General features: G+C 31.6%; 2 protein-coding genes and 1 non-coding gene across 3 annotated transcripts; 1 reads left to right on the top strand and 2 right to left on the bottom strand.

The window, feature by feature from the left end:
* Window positions 1-1,738: 1,738 nt before the first annotated feature.
* On the top strand, window positions 1,739-1,812 carry TRNAT-AGU (transfer RNA threonine (anticodon AGU)). The gene has a single exon. It is a non-coding gene; the product is annotated as a tRNA-Thr (tRNA).
* Window positions 1,813-5,715: 3,903 nt separating this feature from the next.
* LOC101247244 (small ribosomal subunit protein eS30z/eS30y/eS30x) lies at window positions 5,716-7,444 on the bottom strand. The gene is made up of 3 exons (XM_004245948.5): window positions 7,327-7,444; window positions 7,022-7,159; window positions 5,716-5,939 (listed from the first exon to the last, which is right to left on the bottom strand). The coding sequence occupies exons 1-3, from the start codon at window positions 7,328-7,330 to the stop codon at window positions 5,893-5,895; spliced, it is 189 nt and encodes a 62-aa protein (XP_004245996.2). The 5' UTR covers window positions 7,331-7,444; the 3' UTR covers window positions 5,716-5,892.
* Window positions 7,445-9,002: 1,558 nt separating this feature from the next.
* On the bottom strand, window positions 9,003-16,913 carry LOC101264659 (uncharacterized). Its single transcript, XM_010327275.4, has 5 exons — window positions 16,153-16,913; window positions 14,638-14,674; window positions 14,293-14,529; window positions 13,552-13,599; window positions 9,003-9,759 (listed from the first exon to the last, which is right to left on the bottom strand). The coding sequence occupies exons 1-5, from the start codon at window positions 16,476-16,478 to the stop codon at window positions 9,235-9,237; spliced, it is 1,173 nt and encodes a 390-aa protein (XP_010325577.1). The 5' UTR covers window positions 16,479-16,913; the 3' UTR covers window positions 9,003-9,234.
* Window positions 16,914-27,296: the final 10,383 nt, after the last annotated feature.

Here is a 27,296-nt window from a genome sequence, read left to right on the forward strand (position 1 = left end):
GCCAACACCAAAAATCATGGCCGCAAACAAAATGTATTTTCGTGATTATTAGATTCTAACAAATTATCATTATTACATATTTTATCACCATCTATGTTGTTATAAAAATAATCAATTAGCATAATTAAAAGGTACCTAGTTATATTTTTAAAATATTATAGTATTGCCTTTCCCTACTTGTAATTAGTTTTAGAAGAAAATATCTGATAATGTAATTAAAAGATTTAACTCACAAAGAAATTGGAAAAGATAGATTATGACTTTAATTATGATGAAAGATAAAATTAAATGGAGAACAACAAAGCAAAAATAATTAGTGAATGAAGAGATTTTTTAAGAACATATTTATGGATCAAATAATTTGTAGCTATATTTAATTGTGGGATTACTAGAAGAAATTGACAGCAAATATATGAAATATATATATAAACAAAATTATCATAGTTAGACCTTTGTTTTAATTTATTAAATTTTAATTTGTGGGATCTGTTTTCACTTAATTAATTAGAATTTGAGGAAAATAGAGATAATTACGCAATGAAAGCGGAAAAAAGTCGAATCCTACTATTACTCGTTACTTATTAGTAGTTGTTACTTTTTTTTATTTTATTACCACTTTAATTTCTCGATCTTTAAAGATTGAGGTAAGATATGTCTACACTTATTTTCTTTTGAACTTATTTGTGGATCATATTGATATACAGAGTAAACAACAATGTCGAATCAGGCCGCCCTTTGCCTCGAAAAAATTCACACGCGGCCACCAGCTTTCCCAAAATAAGGGGAGATCTGCTGCTTACTACTCATGGAAACATCCGACCTATACTATAGTCAAGTCGTTCGCTTATTTTTCTGATCTCCTTTCCTTCTATTCATCATATTTTTGGTTTTGACCCAGTGCAAAATGGGGTTGGCTAAAAAAGGTTGTATATTGCTATTTATTATTTTAAAAAAAAACAATTAATGAGCATGCATTGGTCATGTGAGGCATAAATTGAGGCAAAACATATGCATGTATACATGAATTAAGGGGGAATGTGGAATAAAATAAATATTTTGGGTCAACATTGATTTTATATAAAATTAGCAAAAACAATTATTTATTTCAATTCTTTCCTTTAACAGAAAAGCAAAATTTTAAACGTAAACTCAACCTTCTCACTTTACGTGTTTCTTTTATTTGTACGTGAGAATGCTAGCTGTGATAATATCCAAATTAATACATACAATATGGTCAATATTCTAATTTGTTAAATAATATATTTTTTTCGTTTCATATTAGTTATACGTATCGATATTATTAAAAATAATCATTTGAACAACTTATTCATCATTTTATCCTTACGGATAATTTTTTTAAAGCAAGTCTGAATTAGTTAGAAATTCGTTGAGACCATTCGATAGTTAGAAGATTTAATATACATATTAAAAAAAACAATATGAATATAGGAAGATAATCATCATTAATATCCTCCTTTAAACATATATACAATCAACTATGTATGTAATTCTATGTGATTATTCTTTTATCTTTAGCCTTCTGTTTTTTTGTTTTTTTTTTTAATTTGTTTGTCTTGATTTAGAATATGAGGTGTAAATTAAATAATTTGAGATTAGCAAAGTTGATTATTAGATAAATCGATCTGAAACCTAATAAAATTACTAGTAAAATGTTGTGCATAATATTCTAGTTTTCGGAAATGAGATGAATAATTCTTACGGTAAATAGTAGACGCAAGCTCTTGTAGCTCAGTTGGTTAGAGCACCCGTTTAGTAAGCGGGAGGTCTTGAGTTCGACTCTCAACAAGAGCAACTTAATTTTTTTCTATTTTAAAATATTTTATTGTTTTTAATTTTTTTTAATTAATTTATCAATTAAACTTTTTATCATACTTAAAATCTTTTATAATAATTAAACTTTTTATCTTTTTATGTTATGCAGAATGCGTTTTTAAAATGTACTATAATCTCATCAATTTTAAATACTAATAAACACATACATTTAAAAAATATTGATATACAAAATTACAAATCATTCATGTACTCATAGAAAATAAAATTTTGATCTTTATTTATTATTATATTAATCTCATATAATATGTAAACTATCTAATGAAAGTAAATTCAAATAATTATTAATTGATTTGTTGATGTTTAACTGTAGGAAAAGTTATAATATAATATAATATAGAATAAAGAATAAAAATAAAATTAAAAAAAGCTAAATAATAATTTTCTTTTTTCTTACCATTTTTTTTTGTCAATCTTAAAAATTTTCCTAAATACTTTTATTAATTTTTTTTTTAAAAAAAAGTTCAAATAGTTTAGTTAGGAATTTTAAAATTATCAGGAAATAATTGCACACAAAGATTTTTTCATAGAATTTTGTTTGGTGATAATATATAAAGTTACTAGACTTTTTAAATTACTTTTCTTATATTCTTCATATATTCACATTGTAATTTATATATTTATTTTGTAGAGACATAAGTTTGATGAATTAAATAGTCACTTCTGAAGTAACTCATAATTTTGTACTATGCACATATTTTTTATATATCTTTTAAATATTTAAATTGTTAATTCCTATGATTTATAGTCCATTTATAAAAAGAATCATTTTTAAAAAATTAAAATTTCATGAGTAAATTTTCAATCAAATTTAAACTGTTTAACACTCAAAAAATAAAACGTGTCACATAAATTTAAAAAAAAAGTATTATTTTACTTTGAAATATTTGTCGTCTCATAAAGATTACTCCATCCGTTAATTTCATCGATCCCACTAAGAAGTTTAATTTTTCCTTAGATAAAATGATAATTACATCAAATTTTGGTGGGATTAAAACCATGATGAATGAAAAAGTTACTACAAAGTTTTGGACTTTCTAAATTGCTAAATTTTTTAATCAACGGCAGATTTGATGGCAAAATTGGAGGAATATTAGTTGCATTGACCATTCGTTATTCGCCACATGTTGTTAGTCGATTCGCCATTTTTCTTTATTCTTTCATCTTTTTCACTTGTTTATTTCAGGTAATCGGAGTTTAAAGGGTATAAAATATTAACAGAAATTCTAAAACAATATATAAAATTTTATATTAATTAAAACAGTAAATTGTTGGAACAATAGCGATTTCCTCCGCCGAAAAAAGCAAAATTACGGCAGTATTTTTGTTAATATTTTATACCCTTTAGATTCCGGACTCTTGTTACGTGGACCATTAAACGAATATGATGGAATAATCAAAAGTAATAAGAAGGGATATTTCCATGTGAAAAAAAGAAGACAATGTTATGCTTTAAGTGGATCGATAGTGATAATTGAAATTGACAAGTGTTTTATAATCTTTACTCAAGACAACAAACAAGAAACAAATTTAAACTAAGATCGTGATACTCCATCCATATGTCACAATTTGGTTCTATTTTTCTTTTTTTAAATATATATTTCGCACTGGTAATTCGAGATCAATGTCTTATGAATTGAATTGTCACAAGGGACTTACCTAATGTAATTTAATCACTTTCTAAATATAATAAATATGACTTATAAAATATAATAAGAAAATAATTATAATCAGAATAAATTAAGAAGTAAATATAAAAGTATGTATTACAAATTCATGTGTATTACTAATTTCCGTGTAATTCAATTAACCAAACAACGTCCACTTTTGTTTGGTAACAGTGGACGAATGAAATTAGATGATTATTATTATTATATTCCCTAGTGGCAGGCCAAACTCTATCGACCTATTTAAAGGAGAATTTGAAAATGACATGATCTTTATAAAAAGTTGAAACTAGTATTAAAAAGTTGGAAGAATAATGATGGTATCCACAATAGATGAAACTAGGTTTACTAATTATTTTATTAATAATTATTCCTAGATTATGCATATTCATGTGCCAACAGTATTACAAAATACTAATATAAAGTTTAGCACACACTTTAGGCCATTTGGATCTAAATCTAATGGGCTACAGTTGTTTAGTTATCAATAGAATCAAACATTATTCTCTTGTCTTGTACTAATTACTACTTATGTTAGTACACAAAATCTTTAAACGTACTCGATATTTACACTAATTGGACATATACTCATGGTTAATTAATAAAAGGGGAAACTGATAAATATATTTCCTGATAATCGTAAATAGTATGCACATATCTTTCGTCATATTTTTGGAATATTGATATCCATGCCGTCAATGGCGGACCTAGGAGTTAGTGGGTTCAAGATACTAAAATATGGGAGTAGGGATTCAAACTCAAGCAAGTTGGGAAAATTAAGCCCTCTTCACCACTATACCAAAGGTCGCACTTGTGTTAGTGGGGTCAAAAGTTAATATATACATGTAAAATTTTATAAATTGATTAGATATACATATATATACGGTATTATTTTTCAACAAGGTGGATTCATATAAACCCACTTGACCCTCTGTGGATTCACCCTGCATGCCGTCCAAAATCAAGAGCATACATACCCTTTATACTAATGGAGATACACGTGTCATAATCTTATCCACAGACCCGAGACTTATTAAATATTGGATCAATGAACAATTGTATCATGTGTCCTTATTTAGTCTTTCGTTAGAGTGAAGGACATACATGCTCTAGTTTTTTAACGACAAGGGCACCAATGTCTCAAAAATATGACGACATATATCTGCATAGTGCACACTATTTACGACAGTTTAAAAATATTTTATCTTTTTCCTTTAATAAAATAAGAAGAAACTATATGCAGTTATTTGAATGAAGTAGATAATTAATTTTCCTCGTAAAAAAAGAAGAGAAATTATAGATTTTTACTGCAGCCACAACTATTAAATTATGACAAATATAACTGAAAGAAAACATTATTACATATTTATTTATTTTATTATTATGAGAATTAATCCAATTTAAGGTATCAATTTAGTCAATCATGTTAGAACTGCAGCTATAATAAGTATTATTTTAGGCCGAACACATGATTGAACACGTCACGGGTATAATTGAGCCGCTCATTCCATTAAGGTTTTAAGATAGAATTGATTAAATTTTATTTCTTAAAAGTGTAAATGAATTTGTTAAGGTTCACTCGATATAAATTAGTAAAACTATTATTTTTGTTTTTGATTCTTAAGAACATGTAAAGAAAAAGTAGCACCGAGGAGGGAGTACGATTGTAGAATTATACTAGTATATTTTTTGTTTAACATTAGTCAAATAATGTATAACCCTAAATTCGAACTACGGTTATGGTACAAATAATGTATAATGAATTTTAGGATATGAAATCAAATGGATGATCATTCAATTTGCCCATTTCGTAGAAGCTTAGGATGATCATTAACTCGCTCATTCATTTATTAGCTTAATCCATTTCAATCTATTCAAAATTAATCAATATGTAACTTGGGTTAACTTCTCTTGTCATAATATTTGTTCCAAATAAAGAAGAACAAATGACGCTTTTGGTGATTCAATTATACTCTGCATAATCTGCTTGCGCCATCTAATTTTTCATCTAGTATATGCACCAAAGCTGTGTGTTTCCAATATTAATCGTGGTCTGCAACAAGTATCTAATGTTATGCAAATTCCAAACTTGAGTTAAACCACCAGTATGAACAACTGTTTTCAGAAAACAGCTTCATCATGTTTATAAATTCAATAGCAAAAGCAACTAATCAAGAAAGTCAAAACAAATGATATATAAAGTATAAAAAAGGACAGGATGAAATTCAATTAATTCTGGCAAAACAAAAGTACTCATCCAACCTACAAATACCAATAGTAAGCTAGTCTTCTCCCATTATGATGTCTGAGAATCAAAATTTACAAAGCAAAGCAAAGCAAAGGTGAAAACAACTTCTCTGGCTCAAGTTCTCATCTACTTCTCAGAGGAGTTTGGTCCCCTCTTCTTACCAAAGCCAACAACTGCAACAAAATATTAGCAGCATTCCATAAGAAACAAAGTTTGAATGTTTTTTTGCGATAACGAGAAAAAAACTAGCAACTAGACCTGTTCATTACAGAATTACTGTATATACACTGTAAAGATCTAAGTTGCACAAATTCCACTTTCACACATGCATCGTATTCTCCAAAAATACAGTACTTTTGAAGAATCCAACACACGCCCATGAACACTCTTGGATAAAATTTTTGAAGAGTCCAAACAAACATAGATTAAGATCATATAATCATACGCAGAGAAAGAGGACTACTCGAATAAACTGCTTAGAATTGACAATCAGAAAGCTAGTCTAGAATACTACTAGTAGCAAAGATGCAGGATAACTAATGCATATTGGGGAGATTGCAGACATAGTATATCTCATACAACATCTTATACAAGTATTAATAATATCTAAAGTACATGCAACACTCAGTGCGCGTTATGCACACATTTAGTCTCTAAGCATCATTGTGCATGTCTACACTTGTTAGACATTGCCTAAGAAGAAGAAATCAAGTTAACTAAGATCATTTACTTCTGAAAAAGGGCATACAAACTCAAGTTAGTTAAACTAGAGCTATACTATAACAAGATCAAACAATCCCCAATATCCACTATAATGCTTTATAGCAACGATTTTAGATTCTGAAGAAAAACTAATGATATATCAGGTAGGTAGGTACTAGATATAGTAAAGTTTCACAAGAAAATTCAAATGTATGGTAAAAACAGTTTAATCAGAAAAGCACAATATTGCATTCTCATGTATGTAGATTACAACAGAGATGCATACACATATACTCTATGTATCATTGTATACATCATGCCTACACAGTGAGTAAAATAGTTATATTCTATGTTAACCATAATTCTGGACCTTGCTAAATGCCTATTAATTCACCAGTGCAAAGCGATAATACCATAAAAACAAACAATTCTAAGCTAGTGGATATTGTGCATCAATGAAGCTACTACTGCTTGGAGAAAAAAAGATTCATACTTTAACAATGGGCATATAACATTACAAGGTAAAATTTCGTAAAAGAAAGAAAAAGCGTACCAGCAGTGACGAATCTGCGATTGTATTGCATACGCTTGTGTGCACGTCCTCTGGGCTTCTTCTTCTTATCCTGCTTCGCAACCTTGGGTGTTTGCCCTCTAACCTTACCAGCACGAGCAAGTGATCCGTGAACCTTACCTACAATTAACAAATCAAAAAAACTACAAAATCAATACTCATTCAACAGCAATTCTACTTGACAACTAGTTGATGGAGCTCATCAATTGATCTCGTTTCATCTTAATTTGACCTAACTCTAAATAAATTGACAGCAAAAACTGTATTCAAGTGTCGCCGGAGCTTACCCATTGTTGATTTCTGAGACGCCGGTACGAAGGTTAGTAGGCTAGGGTTAGGGATTTGGGGAAATTAAGAGGAATTTATAGGAAGCTGGTACTGGGCTTTGTTGAGAAAATACTTGGCCCATATCAAGAGAATCAAAATAATGGCCCAAAACATGTAGTCCAATTAAATTTTGATTCTATTGAGTATGTTCTAATTTTTTTATGCAATATTATTGAAATATTTGCAATTTTCCTGTTTTTCTACGTTCACAAGTCTAGGTGTATTAAACTTCTATACTTTATTGATTTTCAAAAATTATTTTATAGTATACTTCCTCAAGTCCTCCATTTTTAATTGTGATGTTGCACTTTTCGAAAGTAAATTCGACTAAAATTTCAAAGTTAAATTAACTTACAGTTTAAATAAAAATTTAGATATTAAAAAACTATAAGAAAAAATACTACAAATTTCAATTTTTTTTACATATCAATATGATGAAAAACCTGATCAATTCAAAGTTATTATGGGATTGACTCTAAAAAGAGAAATTATAAATCTATGACAACTAAAAATGCAAGGAGATAGTATAAACAATCTGGGGGGTTTATAATCAATGTTGATATGGATGCATATTATATCCAATGTTATCTATTGATTATTGTAATCTTTTAAGGTTATTGTTCGATCAATCTGAATTTATGTCGGATAAGAAAATTATACAAAAACACTCCAACGAAGAAGTATTCTCTCAAGTTTAGAACTTGAGGCTTGTGGTTAATAATGTACTAATTTGAATTTGCGGCTTGTTAGGTAATGAATTGCATATAGTAAAATTAATTAAGTATGATACTAACACCTCCTAAATTTTTTATTTTAACATAAATTTTGTGATCCTTGACTAGGTTCAATATCTAAATCCATCACTAATAATAGATGAATCTAACTTTGTTAAAAGTAGTAATATAAATAGTCAAACGCTATTTTTTTGTTTTGTTTTGATGCATGCATCAATCAATAGGATCACTTAACAATAATTAGAGTTGTTGATAGCGTATATTCAGTATATAAAATCAATGTCTATTGATTGTATCAGTTAAAATTACTATGAAAAATAAACATCAGTATTACATAAATCTTCTAATGATAATAACCAAATTCAATGAATATTTTGACATCATTTTATTGTATTTGATATGATTATGATTTATGCGATCATTAATGACCAACACATTAGGTAACACCAATATGCTGATTTCAATGAATGTTTGAGAACATATTATTGAGTTTTGATCTGATATATGCGATCAGAAATTACAAACATATTAAGTAACACTAACATGCTGCCTATGACGAGGTCCACGAGATAGGTCTAGGAAGGTTCAAGTCTAACACTAACATGCTGCCTATGACGAGGTCCACGAGATAGGTCTAGGAAGGTTCAAGTTGAACGGGGAACTTGTTTAGTTGCTTGGTTAAGAGATAAGTTGTGCCCTTGCTATTAGCTATAACAAACATAACATTAACATGCTGCCTGTGACAAGGTCTAGGTCTAGGAAGGTTCAAGTCAAACATGGCACTTGCTTAATTGCAAATAAGTTAGTGCCTTTTGCTATTAGCTATAACTTTTGACAAGCACCCGTAACACGGCTCGATGACGGATATGAATTCAGCAATCAAAGAGGAGAAACTGGGGACCTAAATTGAATGAGTAGAGTACCTTGAGTAGAACTAACATAGAAGATACAATAACTTAGCAGTGTTGAAGGAAATGATAAAAAGAATAAAATTCTATAGGTTTAGATTTTCTTCTAAATTTAACTACATCATATCAAACTACTGCACATCTTTGGAGATATCCATCAACAACTTGTGCAAACTATACAATTGCCTTCCAATAAGTATACCCACCACCACCCACCTGCTAACAATCACCAACAAGAACATTTTACGCTCCAACAACAGCATTTTGGACATGCACACGAACATTTAGGGCACGTAAATGAACATTTTGGGCATGCACATGAACATTCTGGGCACGCGCATGAACATTTTGGCAACGTGCATGAACATCCGAGGCAACTAGGTTTCCAACATACCAAGCATTTGGGTTTCCATTTAGGGCATTTGGGCCAATAGCAACATTTCGTGCAACTCACTTTCGAGCAATTTAGACAATTAGGTAGTCTGCATTTGACTTGACAACAGCAGTTGGTAGAAATGGTGGTGTCTGATCTCTTTGGCAGACGTAGCGTTTGTTTTATCTTTTTCAGCCTGATTTCAGTGGTCATGCACTCCATTTCTTGGATAAACCTGCAAAGATGGCGGATGTAATCCGGGTAGAGTTCCAAGTTGCAGTGGCCCCCTCCTTTGATCCATAACGGCTCATATGGATCCCTCGACATTTTCCAAAGTCCATTACCGTGTAGCCAACTGACCACATCATCCTCTGTGCCCTGCAATATATATTAGTAGCAAGTCATTAAGATGATGCACCAATAGCAAAGAGAAAAAATATAGTTTATCCACCTAGTGTTTACTCTCCTCTCCTTCATATTCTAAGTATAATATGGTATGACCACTAAGTTTCTCCTCTCGCCTCCTTCATATTCTAGCTGAACATATAATATGTGTGGAGAATTTATTCCTTAGGTCATAAGTAACTAAAAGGCGATTGCGGCGAGGACTGCAAATATCAATTATTTTACACAAATGTCATGAATAGCACAAGTTGTAATTTAGAATAAAGCTATCAATCATAATATTCTATAGTATAGTTGGGCACTTTTTTTGTCTTTTTTCTTTTTAGTCACCACAAGGAACTAGATATCATCTATTCATATTTTTTTAGTCATGGAACACATATTCCAAAATCAAAATTAAAATTGACAAACACGTTTTCAGTGTTTACATGCTACAATGTTGGTTTTCAACATTGGGAAACACTGAGGTCCTTTGACAAGTCACAGTTCAGGCTAATTAGCAACTTTTGACGTGACAACTATTTATCGTTCATAAGCTGTATGAAGGATTTGTCTTTCATTAGCTGTACATCATTTACAAAACACACCCTACCATATCAGCCATTTGTTGCATCACTAAAGAGCAATCAAAGTCGATTCAGTTTAGTCACCTGTTAATTACAACCTCCAACTTCCCCGTTCACTTAATCGAACTAAGACATTAAATTGACAAGCCAATGTAAGCTGTAAACTATTCTGGCATGTTATTAATAAGCAGATAATGTTGCATTAAATGTTCTTACTATAAACAAACAACGTTGGAGTTATCTTCTGTTGAGACTTTAGAGATCCTTTTGGTATGTACCATCTATATTAATGCATTGTGTATATCTTAGTAAGACCTACACTATTTAAATAAATTTTCGGGTAACCCACTTGGGTTGAAGCAATCTGGACTTGCTCATTTTTATTAACTAGAGGCCTTCAACAACCCAAACAGGAAACTGCTGTTTCTTAGTAGGTACTCTATTGATATCAAATTTCCTTTCGAGACAGACAGGTAGACTGTTTGCTAATGCAAAACCACAGTTTCCAACTTTGATATCTTAGAAACCACTAGTTGTATCAATGATCTATATCGGGTATGACACGGACTAAGTATTTATCTTTATCTTCTTTCATTTTCTAAGTCCTGTTTTATTGTAGTAGTATGTACAAGAAGACAGGATTCACACAAGACTAAACAAATCAAATCACTGTTGTGGTTGTAAAACAGAGGTAGATGGGCTAAAATATTCAAAAGAAGCTACACACATGCGGAAGGAGATTGTGCATTAGACTAGATTCAACGTAACGCAATCACCAGTTGATGCCAACTCGTCATGCCGGTCTCACAACAGTTCTATAGAACTTGCCGTTTATTGAGCAGGTACCTTTCCTTCGCAAAACACTTCTGTAGCACTCCCTCCATTTTAATCATCTTAATTTAGTAATATGAGTTACATCTTCATCCATCATATCATTCGCCATTTACCAGGAGATTTGATCTCAAATCTCTTAAGCTTATAGAAATCTACATTGTAACGGCAGAGAATGGACAAACTTAACCACGTGGCATGTATCTAATCATAGAGAAAATCAAGCAACTCAGCTAAAAGACTCCAAAACTCCTGTATGAAACTCTAGATCTATCAGCTTTTAGTTATACCAGTAATTGTATATCAAGCATCTAAAGAATCCAGTCTCAAAAACCACCTATGAAATGCCACACACGCTTCAGAAACGACGCATTAGATGAAGCTGCAAGAACGCATAGCTCGCTGGAAGCAGTGCTGCTAGTGCTACTATGAATCCATACAAAAGTCAACTAATAACAAGAATGTCCCCCTTTCCTATTTGGTATCATGTAAGACCTCTTCATGATATTTTGAACCGAAGAGTGCTTTGTAACTCCTTTCTTTATTAAAAATGTGGTGTCAGGGGCAGCTTGCATGCACCTCGAAATAGAGCTTCTCATATTTCCCTCTTGTCAAATGGTCAATTAGATAAAACATGCCATACTGCCCTGTTGATCCTTTACTTGTCAATAAAAACAAAGGTTACTTCTGGACTGCCCTGGGTGTACTTTGACTATTCCACCCGGCACTTCATTTTATAGAAGAGTTAACTTTCTATTCCACCGGGTATCTACTACCTCCCGTTAACACAACTATCGAGTACCTCTACCTATTACTGTTGTCTTTGTTGGATTTGAACCAGGCTCTCCCATTATTTTCACTAACTTCATTGACCAACAGGCCATTCCTTTGGTGCTTACCAACCACTAGATTATACCCTTGGGTGCTTTATTGCTCCACTGATCTTTCTTTTTAATAGGTTATGCTCTACTGATCTTAAGGGTGTGTCCAGTATGAAGAAAATGATTGATAAATATTATCTCTAAAGCATTTGCACATAATTTAGACAAATACTATGGGTGGGGGTGGGGTAGGGGGTTAAGGATGTGGGGTGGGTGGGGATTGGGGAATATAGGGGTGGGATGAAGATGAGGTGTGCTAGAGGGTGGAGAGGACATAATCAATGTGGAAAGCCATTTGTGGAACTTGTTTTCCTTTATTCCGCTATGTAAGTCATTTTCCTCATTTCAAGGAACATGTTTTCCCTAGAGAAATTGTTTCCAAAAAAAATTGACCAACGGAACATGGGAAAATTGGAAAACCGGACACAACCCAAGTCATTATTCAAAAGTTAGACGGGAACTATAAATAAGCAAAGAGCAATGAGAAGACGAACTAGGTTGTCTTAAGCTCCAAGGTTCAGCATAAAATTCTAGTTGCTATTTCACAGAATCATGAAGAGACTCTAACTGAGTAAACTCAGGACAAAAATACTTACAGAGCCTCATGCAAAAGGATGCATATCAGTTTGTTTATCAAAGATTGAATTTAGCTGTCAAACTCAATCAGTTAATCTTTCACTATTAACATAAAATAATATGCATTCAAAATATATATAATGTGCATTTTATTTCTTAGTTGAGTTAAGTAAATATCTGACTTCAAAACTTATGAGATAAAGTATAAGATCAGACAATGTACTTTAACAATGTTGTTTAATATCATTCTTAGGTCCCCTCATTCTCCCTTCCCCACTAACCAAAAGAATAGCAAGGTCTTTAGCAGTTCAATATTTAAATGAACAACATAAATTTCCATAACAAAACAAAATCTCCTTTCCAAACTCAAACCTTCTTAATTTATTTTAGACACTGTTACACATTATACATAGAGGTGGAGGTGTGGAGCTAGGATTTTGAGTTTATGGGTTCTGGATTCTGGAAAGCACAGTTTACGGGGTTATTGAAAATTTATAAATACATACATACTAAGTGGATCTTGAGCACAACTACAGGGTTTGAGTCAAAGTTACTGGGTGACGCCGAACCCGTAGGTGAAGCTGTAGCTCTGCCCCTGATTATACAACAATAGAATCTTAACATAAAAGAGGCAATATCCAAAAGGTTTCATGCCAAAGGGACATTTCCACAAGACGTCACATATGGATATCATGCTTAAAAGGAAAAGGAAGTGATTCCTATATGTCGGGTTGTCTACATGGCAGATAGGATTCTTAAGTTGAAAAAAAAAATAGATGTTCATTTATTAAGTTGTCTTCTCTATATTAGATAATTTAATCTAGTTCGAACTTCAACCATTTTCCAACGAAGGTTCAATTTCCTTATCAAGCAAAATTTGAATCCAAATGTAGATGCAAAGAATAACTTACATGTATAACAAGCACAGGGCTTTTCACCTTCTGAATCTTGTTTAAATTCTGCACATGAACATAGCACTTAGATGCTTAAAACTGTCACAAGAAATTACATAAATCAATTTATATAAGGTATTCAAATTGATTCCCTAATAGACTACTCAGGCCATTCGCAAATTAAGTAGTGTAAATTTCAATATCAATACAAGATTCACACGAAGTGCAGAAAAATCAGCCCAAAACTGTTGACTGCAAGTCTTCAACTATCTCTAACATTCCCGGGAAAGCAAATAACTTTCCCCTCTTCACAAGTCTACATTTTATAAACTATTTGGGTGCTTTATCAAATAAGATTAGGTACTTGTACATTGTTCAGACCCTATAAAACTGTTGATGGATGAATGTCGGATTCTCCAAAAGTAGTGTAGTTTTTGGGGGATCCAACACAGATGCGACAGCATTTTGGGGAAGTCCGAGCAACATAACTTGTACCCATGCAGTACCAGCACTGAAGCACAAGAGTCAGTGGAAGTAATTTGGGTATTTTGAGGCAAAGGAAACGACCATAATTTATTCTTTCACACTGAAACTAGAGATAGAGAACATTGCCAGAGCTATCTCTGTTATGTTCCTCAATAATGCTCCAGGATATACTTATCATTCAAATACGACAACTCAGTTAACTGAATATACTTGACAAAGAAGGTAAAAGACAACAAAAAGTTAATTGTCATTTCCTTGAAGACTGTTAGTTACCTTATAAATGTCAAAGCAAAAAGTGAAGTTTGCATGGCAAAGCACACGAAGGCCAGAAAGAATGCCACTGTGCAGAACCACACCTCTCAAACGCGGTAATTTAGCTGCCAAATGTAATGTTGGGCCACTTCCAACAGATTGTCCATAGAGAATCAAATCTTCCTGGCTAATTCCATACTCTGTTTGAAGGCAATCATACACCGCTTCTATGTCCGCGTATGTATCAAATTCGCTTGGCTATATTTATGGGAAAAGAAAACAAAAATAAGGAGATGTAACTTGCCAGCAAAATTCAAAACTCGCTCCCACGTCCTTCAATTCTTGCTTAACAATTAAAGGACATACCTTTCCTGTAGATGCTCCATAGCCAGAATAGTCATATCTGCATCGTAATTGAGATGGATGAGGAAAGAGTTAAAATTCAGAAGGATAACTTTTTTAGAGTAGCGAACAACACAACTTATTCCGGAACTGGTCAAAGTATAATAGCCTATATATTGCATTGCAACATGAAAATGTACCATAAAACATGAGTTGGATATTGAACAAATTGGCAATTTCATAAACAAAAAAGGTTTAACAAAATGACATTAAATCAAGGATATAAAATGATTCCTCTTTAGTTAGTTGGGAACACACGTGTCTAATATCATGTCAAAAAATGGAACTTGAGCCTGACTCAACCCCATACGCTAGCTCATTAGGGAAGTATCGCCCAAGTCCATGTAAGGACACAACTAGCTAGCCCATTCCCCAACCAATGCAGAACTCCAACAAATACAAATTAAGGCTTCATCAGATTACTAGTCACAATTAAGTCAAACTCACAAAAACAAAATTACTGCACTCTCATCGCAATTTGCATCCCTAATATGCAGCAGCTCGACACGTCTGTCAAACTCACTGAAGAGGACTTGTCCTATGGACACTGAATGTATATTGAAAGAAAACACATGATAGAGCAAGATCAAATGCAAGTCTCAGAATTAAGGGCAATGTTTTATTATTCCCTCTACAAAGTAGGGACCCATGTCTCTATCCAACCCCACAAGTGAAACCCTATTTCACTTTTACACTACATTCTGTAGGCGAATAGAGTGAAAATCTATCACACTACATATAAGGACAAAAAAATTTTAAAAAAAACTTGCAACTGTTGGAAAAAGACTAGTGATTTGTGACAACAATGAAAATCCACAAGGCATTGCTTTTACTTTTTCCAATTCTCAGTAAAAAAAGAAAGAAAGATGAAAACTCACTGCCAAAACACAACAAAAGTTTATAGATCAAAAGGCACTGATGAGGAGAAAATAAATCAGAGAACCTCCAAGAAACAATACAAGTTCAAGGGTTCATTAAACCATGAATTTTTTCACTGAAAACCATGAGATCAATATGGTAGTAACTGGCAAAATGAAGGTGAAATAACAATAAAAATTAAGTAAATCTCTACAGAAAATATGAAAAAAGCTTAAATCTTTTTTCCAGCTACAGAAAATGGGCTAAAAAGTGTCCTTTACCAACCCATGAGAGAGAAATAGCAACCTAGGTACATGGCAAAAAGGGGAGAGGAGATAGAGACCCATATCTCACCCCCAAACCCCAAACACAAAGAAAATTAAAAAATCTTGAAAAAAATTTACCAAGATTTACCATTTCAAGCTCAGATTTTTACAAATCACCATAGAAAACAACCTCAAAACATTAAACAGAGAAACAAGTATCTCCACACAAGATTCTTCTTACACACATGTCCTACATAAGATTCTAAAAACCCCCAAAACCTAACATCAATTTTTAAAAAAAATTGCAAAAAGAGTGAGAAAACAAAAAAAAAAAAGGAAGGAATGTAAAGCAGACCCCATAAGGTTGACTCTGAGATTAGCTTTAAGCTGAACAAACAAGTCATATAGCTGTCCCAGATCAGCAGCATTGCCATGTGAGTAAAGCACAGTAAGTTTAGCATATGGATTTTTTAAGTAAAAAGCTACAATCTTGTTGCCCTTTTTGGTGTCAACCAAAAGCACATCAAGAGAAGAATCATCCGCAGCACCAGAAATAGGCATAGAAGATGTAGTAGAAACAGCTACAAGTCTTCCATCATCCCTTTTCTTTACTTGATATGTAGCTGGTGATGGAGGAAAAAAAGCAAACTTTGCTGCCAACTGAGATATACAACAACCCATTACGAGCTGAATGGTCTCTACAGACCCAACTCATGAATGCATGTGAGCAAAATGAACAGAGAAAAAAAGGGGTAAAATGAGGGGGTTCTTGAATTTAGTTGAATTTTTATGGGGTAGGTTGAAAAAATGGTGAATTTTGTTTGGTTCTTTGAAGGGGAAAAAAAGGAAAAATAAGTGGGGTAAAAGATGGAGGTGAGTTTTCCAAGAGTTTGGACTGTATGTTTGGCTACATAAATGTAAAAGATGATATCATTTTTACATATATTTTGTTGGTATTCACTCACTCCACATTAAAATAAAAACACCACAAAATAAAAACAGGGTGTTCTTGATATGACTCTCTGTTGTAACTGTGAACTGCTATGGAAAACTGATGAGTTTTTTTGAGGGATTTTGGCAGACAGAGAGAGCGTGTGTTGTTGTGTTTGAGACTCTGCTTTTCCTTTGGAAGTATAAGAGGTAAATCAAAAAGAAAACGAAACGAGTTTTCAACACTTCTCTCGACTTTTAATTAAGAGACTCGTATTTTTATAAGAGTTTGAAACTATTTATTCTGTCACGTAACAGAAATTAAATGTATCTAGCTATAGTTCAAAAAACGTACCTAATAATTTATGACAAATTTAAAAATATTTTTGTGAAACATATAGTTTAATATAAAATGTATTAATAGCCTAGTTTATAATATTATATTGGATAAAAACATTAATTATATTTAAGGCATCAACCTTGTTATACTAATAGTATATAAAATGTGTTTATTATAACTTAGCTAAATTAATAACAAAATTATTAAATTATAATCTATTTGACTCGGAACGAATCTTGAATATCACGTCAAATTCATTCATGCAAAAAATTATGTGATTTATAATAATAATAACATATATCATGTATTTTCTTGATTATAAGAGCAAAAGTCGACTCAATTATTTAACAATTTCAACATTAAATTTTAAGTTCTAAATCTCGATTAAAATTCCCTCTATCAAAATTTTAGATTTCTTATTATATATAGCTTAAATATTTTATTTCAATAAATATAATGCGTAATTATTGTTCTTTTTTTGTAAAGGGTCTTTTCTTTGAGTAGGGTTGAAGGAGGGGGGGTGTATGAGGAGGTGGGGGTCAGCAAATGGAACTTAAAATTTTAATATTTTTATCATTATTATTGTTTTAAATGAGATTTTTTTTATTGTATGTCTGTTTTAAATGAGATTTAAAATTTAAGTTTAAAGGACTTGTAAATTGAAGTGTGTCAGATTGACCAATGTAGGTTTGACAATTCATATCAGTCGAGCTAAAAGCAGTAATTTGGGTGGGTAGGTTATTTTTTTTTATTAAAAAAAATTACTGTAATATAATTTTAAACAAATTTTCATAATGTAATATGAGTTATATTCTAGAATTTCATTTGTAGAAATTAAAATTTTAATAAAGTGGTTGTTTTGAAATTATGTAAACTTAAACATGCTTAGCAATTTTGCGAATGTTTTCTATCTAATTTTTAAGAAATTAATGCATAAGATCTATTGATAGAACATATGAGATGATCAAGTGATTAGTTCAAATAAAATCATTTTTTATTGCTATTTAATTTTTGGCCCCATTTAAATAAGTTGTGTACGAATTACTTTACTAGATCAAAAATCAAAAGTTGGAGTTTAATTTTAAAAATATAACCACAAGATTAGTTTGTTATATCTCGCGGTGAATCATCAGAAATTTTTTATAATTTTTTTAGCAAATCATCTAAAATTTAAGCAATTTACCCCGTCAATTTGTAATAAAACAAAATTCTAAGAATTAACTATTCAATAAAATGTTAATCAGTTACTTCACTTTTTGAATAAATACAACAGAACTTTAAGTCAACAATATAATATACTCTCTCTTTTATTTTATATGTCTTAGATTGTCCGAATCTTGAGTTTTAAAAAGTAAGTACAATTTAATATTATGATCTAAAAAATTAAAGAACATGCATAGTATATCAAAATACCACTAAATGTTATAAACTTAAACGTATCGTATGGATTGTAATTGAAGAATTACTAGTAATAACTCTAGAAAATATATATTTTTCTAAAAGAAAATAAAATCAAGACACACACATTGAATTAAAGAGTTCCTTTTTTTTTTTCAATTATTTGCTGAATTATTTACATAATGTCCAAAAAAGAAAAACTGGATCTACACTAAAAATAGAAATGTTTGATCTTTTCAACAATTTTGGGGAAAAGACCAGTATTGATAAAATGTCCCCAACCTATATATAGTATTTTAAATGGACCACGAGAAATTAATTAGGCAATGGGAATATATTTCAAGTTATCAACTTAATAATAAATAGACCATAAAAAAATAATTAGGCAATAGGAACTAATTAATTAGTTTAGGATATGAATCTCCAAATGTACTTGACATCCCTTGGTAGTACAAAAATAGAAGAAAATAATTCATAGAAACGATTGGTTAATATCTTCATATATCTTTTTTTTGTTTACCTATATTAAATGCAATTATCTATTTTTATTTGTGTAGTTTGAAAATTTAAGAGATAAGTTTTCTTTTTATATCTATTCTACTTTTATTATAATAATTTTTATTTTTTTTAATAATGTCTAATGATAATTAGAAATGATATAAATATGTCTGTCTTATTTATTATTTCTTGATAGATATGAGAAGTCAAGCATGAATGAAGGGATTGTTATTTCTACAACTTCTTTGGATCGTCGATTATGAAATGTTAATTAGTAAATGATGTATGTATATATGTAAATTTAATGAGAACAAATAGTAATAATTATTATGAATTATGGTAAAAAGTTGTATTCTTTCGTTTTAATTAGAGATTTCAAATTTGAGTCTTTGAAATTAAAAGAAAATCTTATCAACGGTATTATTCGCAAAATTAGGTCATGCAATGAGCAAATTTAACTGTAATCAATATTCAATATAAAAATCAAACATTAATATATGATGTATCTCTTATTTATTTATTTTTTGTTATTTTTGTTAGAAATAAAGTTATTTAGTAAATCTCATTAGTAGTAAAATCAAATACATTGCGACGGAAATATTGAAGAAAACAACAAAGGAAAATCAATAATTTTGTTTTGACGTTAAAAGTAAAAGTAGGGGACATAATTAAAATTAAATAGTGTTTTGGTTAAAAGTCAATGAACGATATGCCCTTTGTTGTGATCCAAACTCAATATGTTACATTTTGTTTTATTTGTGGCAATATATTTTTTGTGAGCCATCAATATTAATATTTAATAACAACTTTAAGATATATTATATTTTGTATAAAATTTTTGTAATTTATAAATTTTTTTGGTATAATAATGGAAATGACTTTAATTCGAAAAAACAATAATTAACAAGTATATTAGAACTACAGTATTGTTGAAAAAGAAGAAACTGGCGATTGAAATATGTCAAAGGGACGGATCCATCGCAGTTGACTGACTCTGCAACAAGTGTTGATGAAGAAGGAAGTTGAGGATTGGAACATTCGAAGGAACAGGTCCAACGAAACTGAATGGCGAGTTCACAACACTGCTAAGAATTAGAGTCACACTACAATTAGACTATCTATGTTAATTAGAATTATATTTCGTCTAAGAATTATATTATGAATAAGAGTGGAATTAGATTACTATTAGAATAATAGTATAAGATTTAATTACTTTATTATTATAGTAGTAATAAGTATTGAGTAGGACTTTAAGTATAGTTAACTCAAGACTCTACAATTCTCTCCTATATAAAGAATATGTTATTAATATTATTATTCATCAATAATATTATTTATCAACATTGATCAATACTATTAATACAATAAATATTGATCAACTATCAATACATCAATATAATTGTTAATTTTTCTACGTGAGATTTCTACATGAACATACCAGACTTTCTTGTAATCAACATGTTAGAACTTAGAAATTACAAAAATATATTTTATTAAAAATCTTATATTTCGTGTTAATAAGCAACCAAACTATCTCACTTGGATAACAGCAACAGGATTAGCTAGGTAATGTCGAAAAAGAAAAAGTTAGTTAGGCAATAATTTCACAGTTCTATTATTTTTGGTTAAGTGTATATCCTATCGGATATTCAAATGTTTGTATTATCGAAAATATAAATCCATACTTTGATATTTATCCTGTCTATTTTATTTTTTAAATATTTTTTAAGCATGGTCCATCTACGAGTCCATTTGAACTTAGTTTATGAAATGAATCAACTTCTTTTCAACATGAATTAATAAAAAGAAATAGTATCATAAACATGCTTTTTTTAATTTGTTTTTCAGTAACTTAGTGTATGGAAAAATGAAGAACGAAAAATAATTTTCACTAAAAAATACTGAAAAACTTCTTAATTCTTCGCACAAAAAAAATTGCTATTATTTTCTCTTGATTCAATCAAGTTATATTTAAAAATAGGGAAAGAATAAATTTCAAAGGAAAAATTGTGCGTTCTCTTAGCACCGAATAGTATTAAATCCACTTCATATAAAATTAAGATATTGTTTAACTATATGTCATTTCTTAAATGACATGTTTTCCTTATAAACACGAAAACGTATAAACACGAAAACGTCGTAAATTTAAAAACTTCAAAAAAATTTATACAATTATATCAAATGAATAAACTATGACTCAAAAATAAAATATCACATTATATTGATGTGTAACATTAATAAATGTATGTCTTCATTACAAATACATAAACATTTATAATATAAATTTTTAAACACACATAATTTTATTGTTTAAAAAAATACTAATCAACAATAATTAAAAATGATTTATTTACTTGACATGAATAGAATAATTAGTGACATTTTTTTTCAAATCTTCAAAGTTTGATTGACAGAACACCCAATTAGATTAGACTTATCCTTCTTATCCAATAGAAAAAAAGTAGACCCGATCAACTGACCCGACCCGGTTACCAAATAAGCAGGCAAAGTGGGTTCACGGGTGGGTTTCTGCTACAGCTGCACCACACAGATTCGATCGTGCAGTCTCGCATCAGCCCACCACGTGAGGAACACGTAGGCCCCCACGTGTCATGTCAAATCAGCCTGTATAATCATTTGTTTCTTTGACTTTGCAAGAATTTCGTGATGAGCGTGGGGCTCAATTTACGAAATAAATAAAAATTTAATTGACAAGTATAATCAAAATTTGCTTGAGGTTATGCGGGGCGGGTTGAAGTAATTGTTTTTATAAAAAATAAATGCACGGGCGGAGGGTACATTGAAAGTGAAGCGAATCAATTATTATATGGTGATTAATTTAGATTGATAATAGATAATTATAGAGAAAAACGTAATCTTTCACAATCTGTAAAGTTTATGATTAAATTTGAACCATTTCAAAATTAAATTTGATCATTTTTTCCTGTGAAAATGTATCATGTATTGGTAACCTTCCATCATTAATAAATAAAAATATAATTAGAACAATCTTATAATAAGAGAATATATATAATTGACAAATTTAGATTGTTTCACAAAGTTCAACAAAATATTAGAACCTTTTTCTAACATAAAATTTACTTATAAATAATTGTGCCCCATAGATCTTGGGGAAAAAAAATGTAACAAAGAGAATCCGTATTGTAAGAATGATATTTCAAGCTTGCAACGAACATAAACATATCAATAAGATTTTTTTATTTTTTAAATTATTTTATTAAATCAATTATCAAATTTAATAGAAAAAATATAATAATTTCCTATCGACTCGTTACAACACCACATCCATTGTAAATACTTCAATATTTCTTATATTTAAAGGCTTGGTGAAGTTTCAGCCATTGAACTTCAATCTAAAATCAACTTAACTAATGCTTAATGCTTATATTAAGAGAACTAAAAATGACATTAAAATTTTGAAGTTATTATCACTCCTACTTAATTATAACTTATCGTTAAAACATATGTACATATTATAGATTATACACATACACATCTCATGCTAATGTAATATTGACAAAAAAATAAAATCAGAATCTCACGTATCACAAAATAACTCAGCCATAATTTGAATAATCGAAAAAAATAATTGAGGTAACATTATCAAGAATAATAACTATAGCAAACAAGAAAGGTTTATTGAGGAAGTTTTCTAAATTCATTATAACATAGAATAATTTTATCACTATTATAAATATACAACATAACATTATTTAATTGTCTGTAAATATGTTATAATCGAACTTATTAGTTTTCAAAAATATTTTTAACATAGTAATTGAATAGTACACCCGTTACGGCACACCTATATATAATAAATAAATTGATTAAAATAAACATTGGCATCTGAGATTATATTAGAAAACAAAATAATGAAGGTTGTACAATTGCATTTGAATGTGACATGATTCTTTAACCTCGTGTAACTAACATTACTTTATTTGCATTTTATTTCATTAATTGAAAATAAAATAATAATTGTCCTCGTATGATGTGGATTTTATTCAGCCATACGTTGTATATAGATGTACTTTCCTATATATTTTAAAAAAAGGATAAACATTGTACTTGAAATGATTTATATAATATTATTTCATATATAAAAGAGCAATACAAATAAACGAGAAGTATATATTCCCTTTGTTCAATTGTTTTTTCTTACTTTTCAATTTAATTCCCTAAAAGATATTTATTTTTCTTATTCTTGCATTTTAATATTTAGATATAACTTTTTGTTTCATTACTTCAATCTAGCTGGAAAAAAAACAAAAACGAAACTTAATCGAATCTAATCAACACAATTTTTTCCTAACAAAAATGGAGAAGAGTTGATCACAATTGATTTACATTCACTAATTTCAACCACTAATCATTACAAAATAAAATAAAATTAAAGCAACATGTCATCTTGATTGATTTATTTTTAATTAATTGAAAGTGTAGGCCAAGTGTTCTTTTTTTTTTTGTTAAAACTATTTCTTCTTATCCACAAACATTAAAAACAAAAACACAAAAGCAAAATCTATGCTTTTTTTGAAGACAATAATTTTTTTAATTTTTAAAGATGTTATTGGAGTTGATAGAAAGTGCTTGTGATCTTCCCTTCACAAAACAAACAAACACCAAAAAGAAGGGACAAGATGCAAAGTTGTTGTGTATTTATTTTATTTTTTATATTAAAAGTTGCAGAGCATTTATTGAGCAAAACATAAAAATATTGTATTTTTAAAAGTTAATTGGAGATCTCTTTTTTTTATGTTTTTTAATGAAAAAAAAAGAACTCTTTTTTGAGTAGATTCTAAGGAGTTAGGACAGTTCTTACTTTCCTACTTTCTTGTCTTTAAGCATTGGCACGTGAGGGCCACCACCTCGTGACTACTTTGTACTTGTTTCGTTTATTCGAGTCGAATTCAAATTTTGAGTATGAAATTATGTTTAATAAGAATTTTTTTCTCATTTGATATTCGAAAATCACATTAGAGTTTCGACTAAATTTATATCGCGCATTATAGGGTCATTCAGGAGTGACACTCCTAAAAGAATTTTCTCCCTAGGGCTCAAATCAAGACCTTTGATTAAGATTGAAAACTCTCACCAATGTACCATAACTCATGTTGACTGTTTAATAAGAACTATTTGAGCACTATCATTAAAACTTTTAATATGATTTCAAATTTAATAGTACCTCAATATAAGTACTGAATGACGAACGTGAAAAATATTATAGTGATAATGTGATATATTATTATTATTTTTGAACAGGATTAAAATGTCATTTTATTTTTGAAAATATTTTTTTCCTTTTTATTTCCGAGATGTGATGTAGTACTTCATATAATTGATTACCAAAAAAGGAACTTGAGTTTGGAAACAACAAATTACAAATTTTGCGGAAAAGTTGAAAATAGTATTTAAAAAATTGAAGCTGTGTATGAACATTAATACAAATTTGAAGGAATATTGATTGTATTGAAGTGTTAACCTAATAAGGGAATACATGGGAGATATATATAGGAGATATAGGAAGGAGTACTAATCCTAACAGGACTAGGATTAAGGAGTACTAATCCTAATAGGACTAGGATTAAGGAGTACTAATCCTAATAGGACTAGGATTAGTACACAGTAAATACTAATATTATTTAATACTATTTATTTAATACTATCTGTTATTATCCCCCTCAAGCTGAGCTGAGCGGAAGCGAACGGAAGCTTGGAACTGAGGTAATCGTGTTGTCGGCTCGGGAGAGGCTTGGTGAGAATATCAGCCGGTTGTTCTTCAGTGGGTACATACTGCACAATCATGGTGCCGACCTGAACTTCATCGCGAACAAAGAGACAATCGGTATCAACATGCTTCATTCTGGTGTGTAGGACGGAATTCTTGGCCACACAGATGGTTGATTTGTTGTCACAATAGAGAGCAGGAACAGTGTGAGTGGCACGGAGTTTGCGAAGAATATATGTGACCCACATGGTCTCAGCAGCAAGAAGAGCAAGGGCGCGATATTCAGCTTTAGTCGAGGACCGAGAGACCTTGGGTTTTTTTTTGTACACCAGGAGATCAGGTTCGGCCCCAAAAAAATGAGAAACCCCGATGTAGATTTTCTGTCATTTATATCATTCGCCCAATCTGAATCTGAGAAACCCCGAAGCTCCAAGTCCCCGGGTCGAATGAGTAAACCACGACCAAAAGTGCCAAAAATGTACCTAAGAATGCGTTAGACAATGGTAATCATGTTCACTTGGTTGATGCATGCGCTGAGCAACTCGGTTGACAGCAAACTGGATGTCAGGACGGGTAATGGCCAGATACTGTAGAGCCCCAATGAGGCTGCGGAAGTGGGTGATATCGGCAAAGGGGGTGTCGGCTCCATTCGCTGACGAACAGACTGCCATCGGTGTTGGTTGACTGGTGCATTTTTCCAGTCCAGCTTTCTGCAACAGATCTCGAGCATATTTTGACTGATGAAGAAACAAGCCGATGCCTGTCCGAGAAACCTCCATTCCCAGAAAATAATGTAACGGGCCAAGGTCCTTCATTTTAAAGGTAGTATGCATAGCTCGAGTGACATCCTGAATGAGAGCTGCAGTAGAGCCTGTAATAATGATATCATCTACATAGACAAGAAGAATGACTGTACCGTGTGCTGAATGTCGAGTAAACAGACTCATGTCGTGTACGCAACACGTGAAGCCGAGTCCCGGAGGAACGTTTTCATACGTGTGTACCAAGCACGGGGGGCTTGCTTGAGCCCATACAGAGACTTCTGGAGTTTGCAAACATGTTGAGGGAAGCGGGGATCAACATAGCCCGGTGGTTGCGTCATGTAGATAGTTTCATCAAGCATGGCATGAAGAAAAGCATTGGAAACATCCAACTGATTGATGAGCCAATTGTTGCGCATGGCGAGTGACAATACTAGGCAAATGGTTTCCTGCCGAATAACAGGACTGAATGTCTCGGAGTAATCAAGCCCATACTCCTGATTGTAGCCTTTAGCAACCAAACGAGCCTTGTACCTGGAAATACTGTCATATGCATTGTGTTTAATTTTGTACACCCATTTACAGCCCACTGGGTGCCGCCCATTGGGCTTAGGTACAAGAACCCAAGTTTTGTGATCAGTCAAAGCCGTAAACTCGTCATCCATAGCATGACGCCAATAAGCATTTTTTTAGGCAACAGAGTAGGTTGTTGGTTCACTATCGGGAAGGGGTGTATTTGGTAGTATGGTGGCCTGAAAGGTTTTGGGTTTAAAGATACCGGCTTTGCCACGGGTTAACATGGGATGAGTATTGGGGGGTGGCAGGGGCAGTGGTGATTCGGGGGTGGCCGGGAGGGACCCAAAACGGATCGGGCTGGAGATGTTGTGGGTATTGGGTGGTTCGGGTTGGTTAGGAGTGTGGGTGGTGGTTGTGGGTGTATTGTGGGTGACGGTCGAAGGGGTGATGAGGGGTGGTTGGGTAGTGGGTGAAGGTGTGGGGGAAGGTGGTAAGGGACCTGTGAGTATGTTGAAAAAAGGGGAAGGACGCCAATGAATTATGTATTTGTGGAGGAGGAAATAGACTCGTAGGAAAACTCATTTTCGACAAATTTGACATGACGAGATATGTAGACTTTATGAGTTTGTGGGTCAAGACAGCGATAACCCTTGGAGGTAGGATGATAGCCCAAAAAAATACAAGGACGGGATCAAGGTTGTAATTTGTGAGTAATATGAGGGTGTAGCCAAGGGTAGGCAAGAAACCCAAAGACGCGGAGGTTGGTATAATTGGGAAGTTCTTGGTAAAGGAGTTGATAGGGTGATTTGTTGGAGAGGGTGTGACTGGACATTCTGTTAATGAGGTAATTTGCGGTGGCTAGAGCTTCTACCCAAAAGGAGACAGGGAGATGAGATTGATGTAGAAGAGTAACCACCGTTTCAATGAGATGGCGATGCTTACGCTCAGCCACCCCATTCTGTTCGGGAATATATGGATAGGAGGTTTGATGTATAATTCCTAGGGATTGCAGAAACTGGCCAAAGATGTTATTTACGTATTCCTTTCCATTGTCACTTCGAAAAAGTTTAACATGAGAATTGAATTGTGTTTTGACCATTTTTTCAAAAGTGACAAAGGTGGTGTGTGCCTGTGATTTGTGTTTTAGTGGGTACAACCAAGTGTATTTTGTAAAATCATCCACAAAACAGATATAATAGCGAAAACCAGCAAATGAAGGAACAGCAGTAGGACCCCATAGGTCAGAATGAATAAGTTGAAAAGGTGCAGTTGTACGCTTCTCAGATAAAGTAAAAGGTAATTTATGA

Source organism: Solanum lycopersicum, chromosome 8, assembly GCF_036512215.1.
Source record: "Solanum lycopersicum chromosome 8, SLM_r2.1".
NCBI classification, from domain to species: Eukaryota; Viridiplantae; Streptophyta; class Magnoliopsida; order Solanales; family Solanaceae; genus Solanum; species Solanum lycopersicum.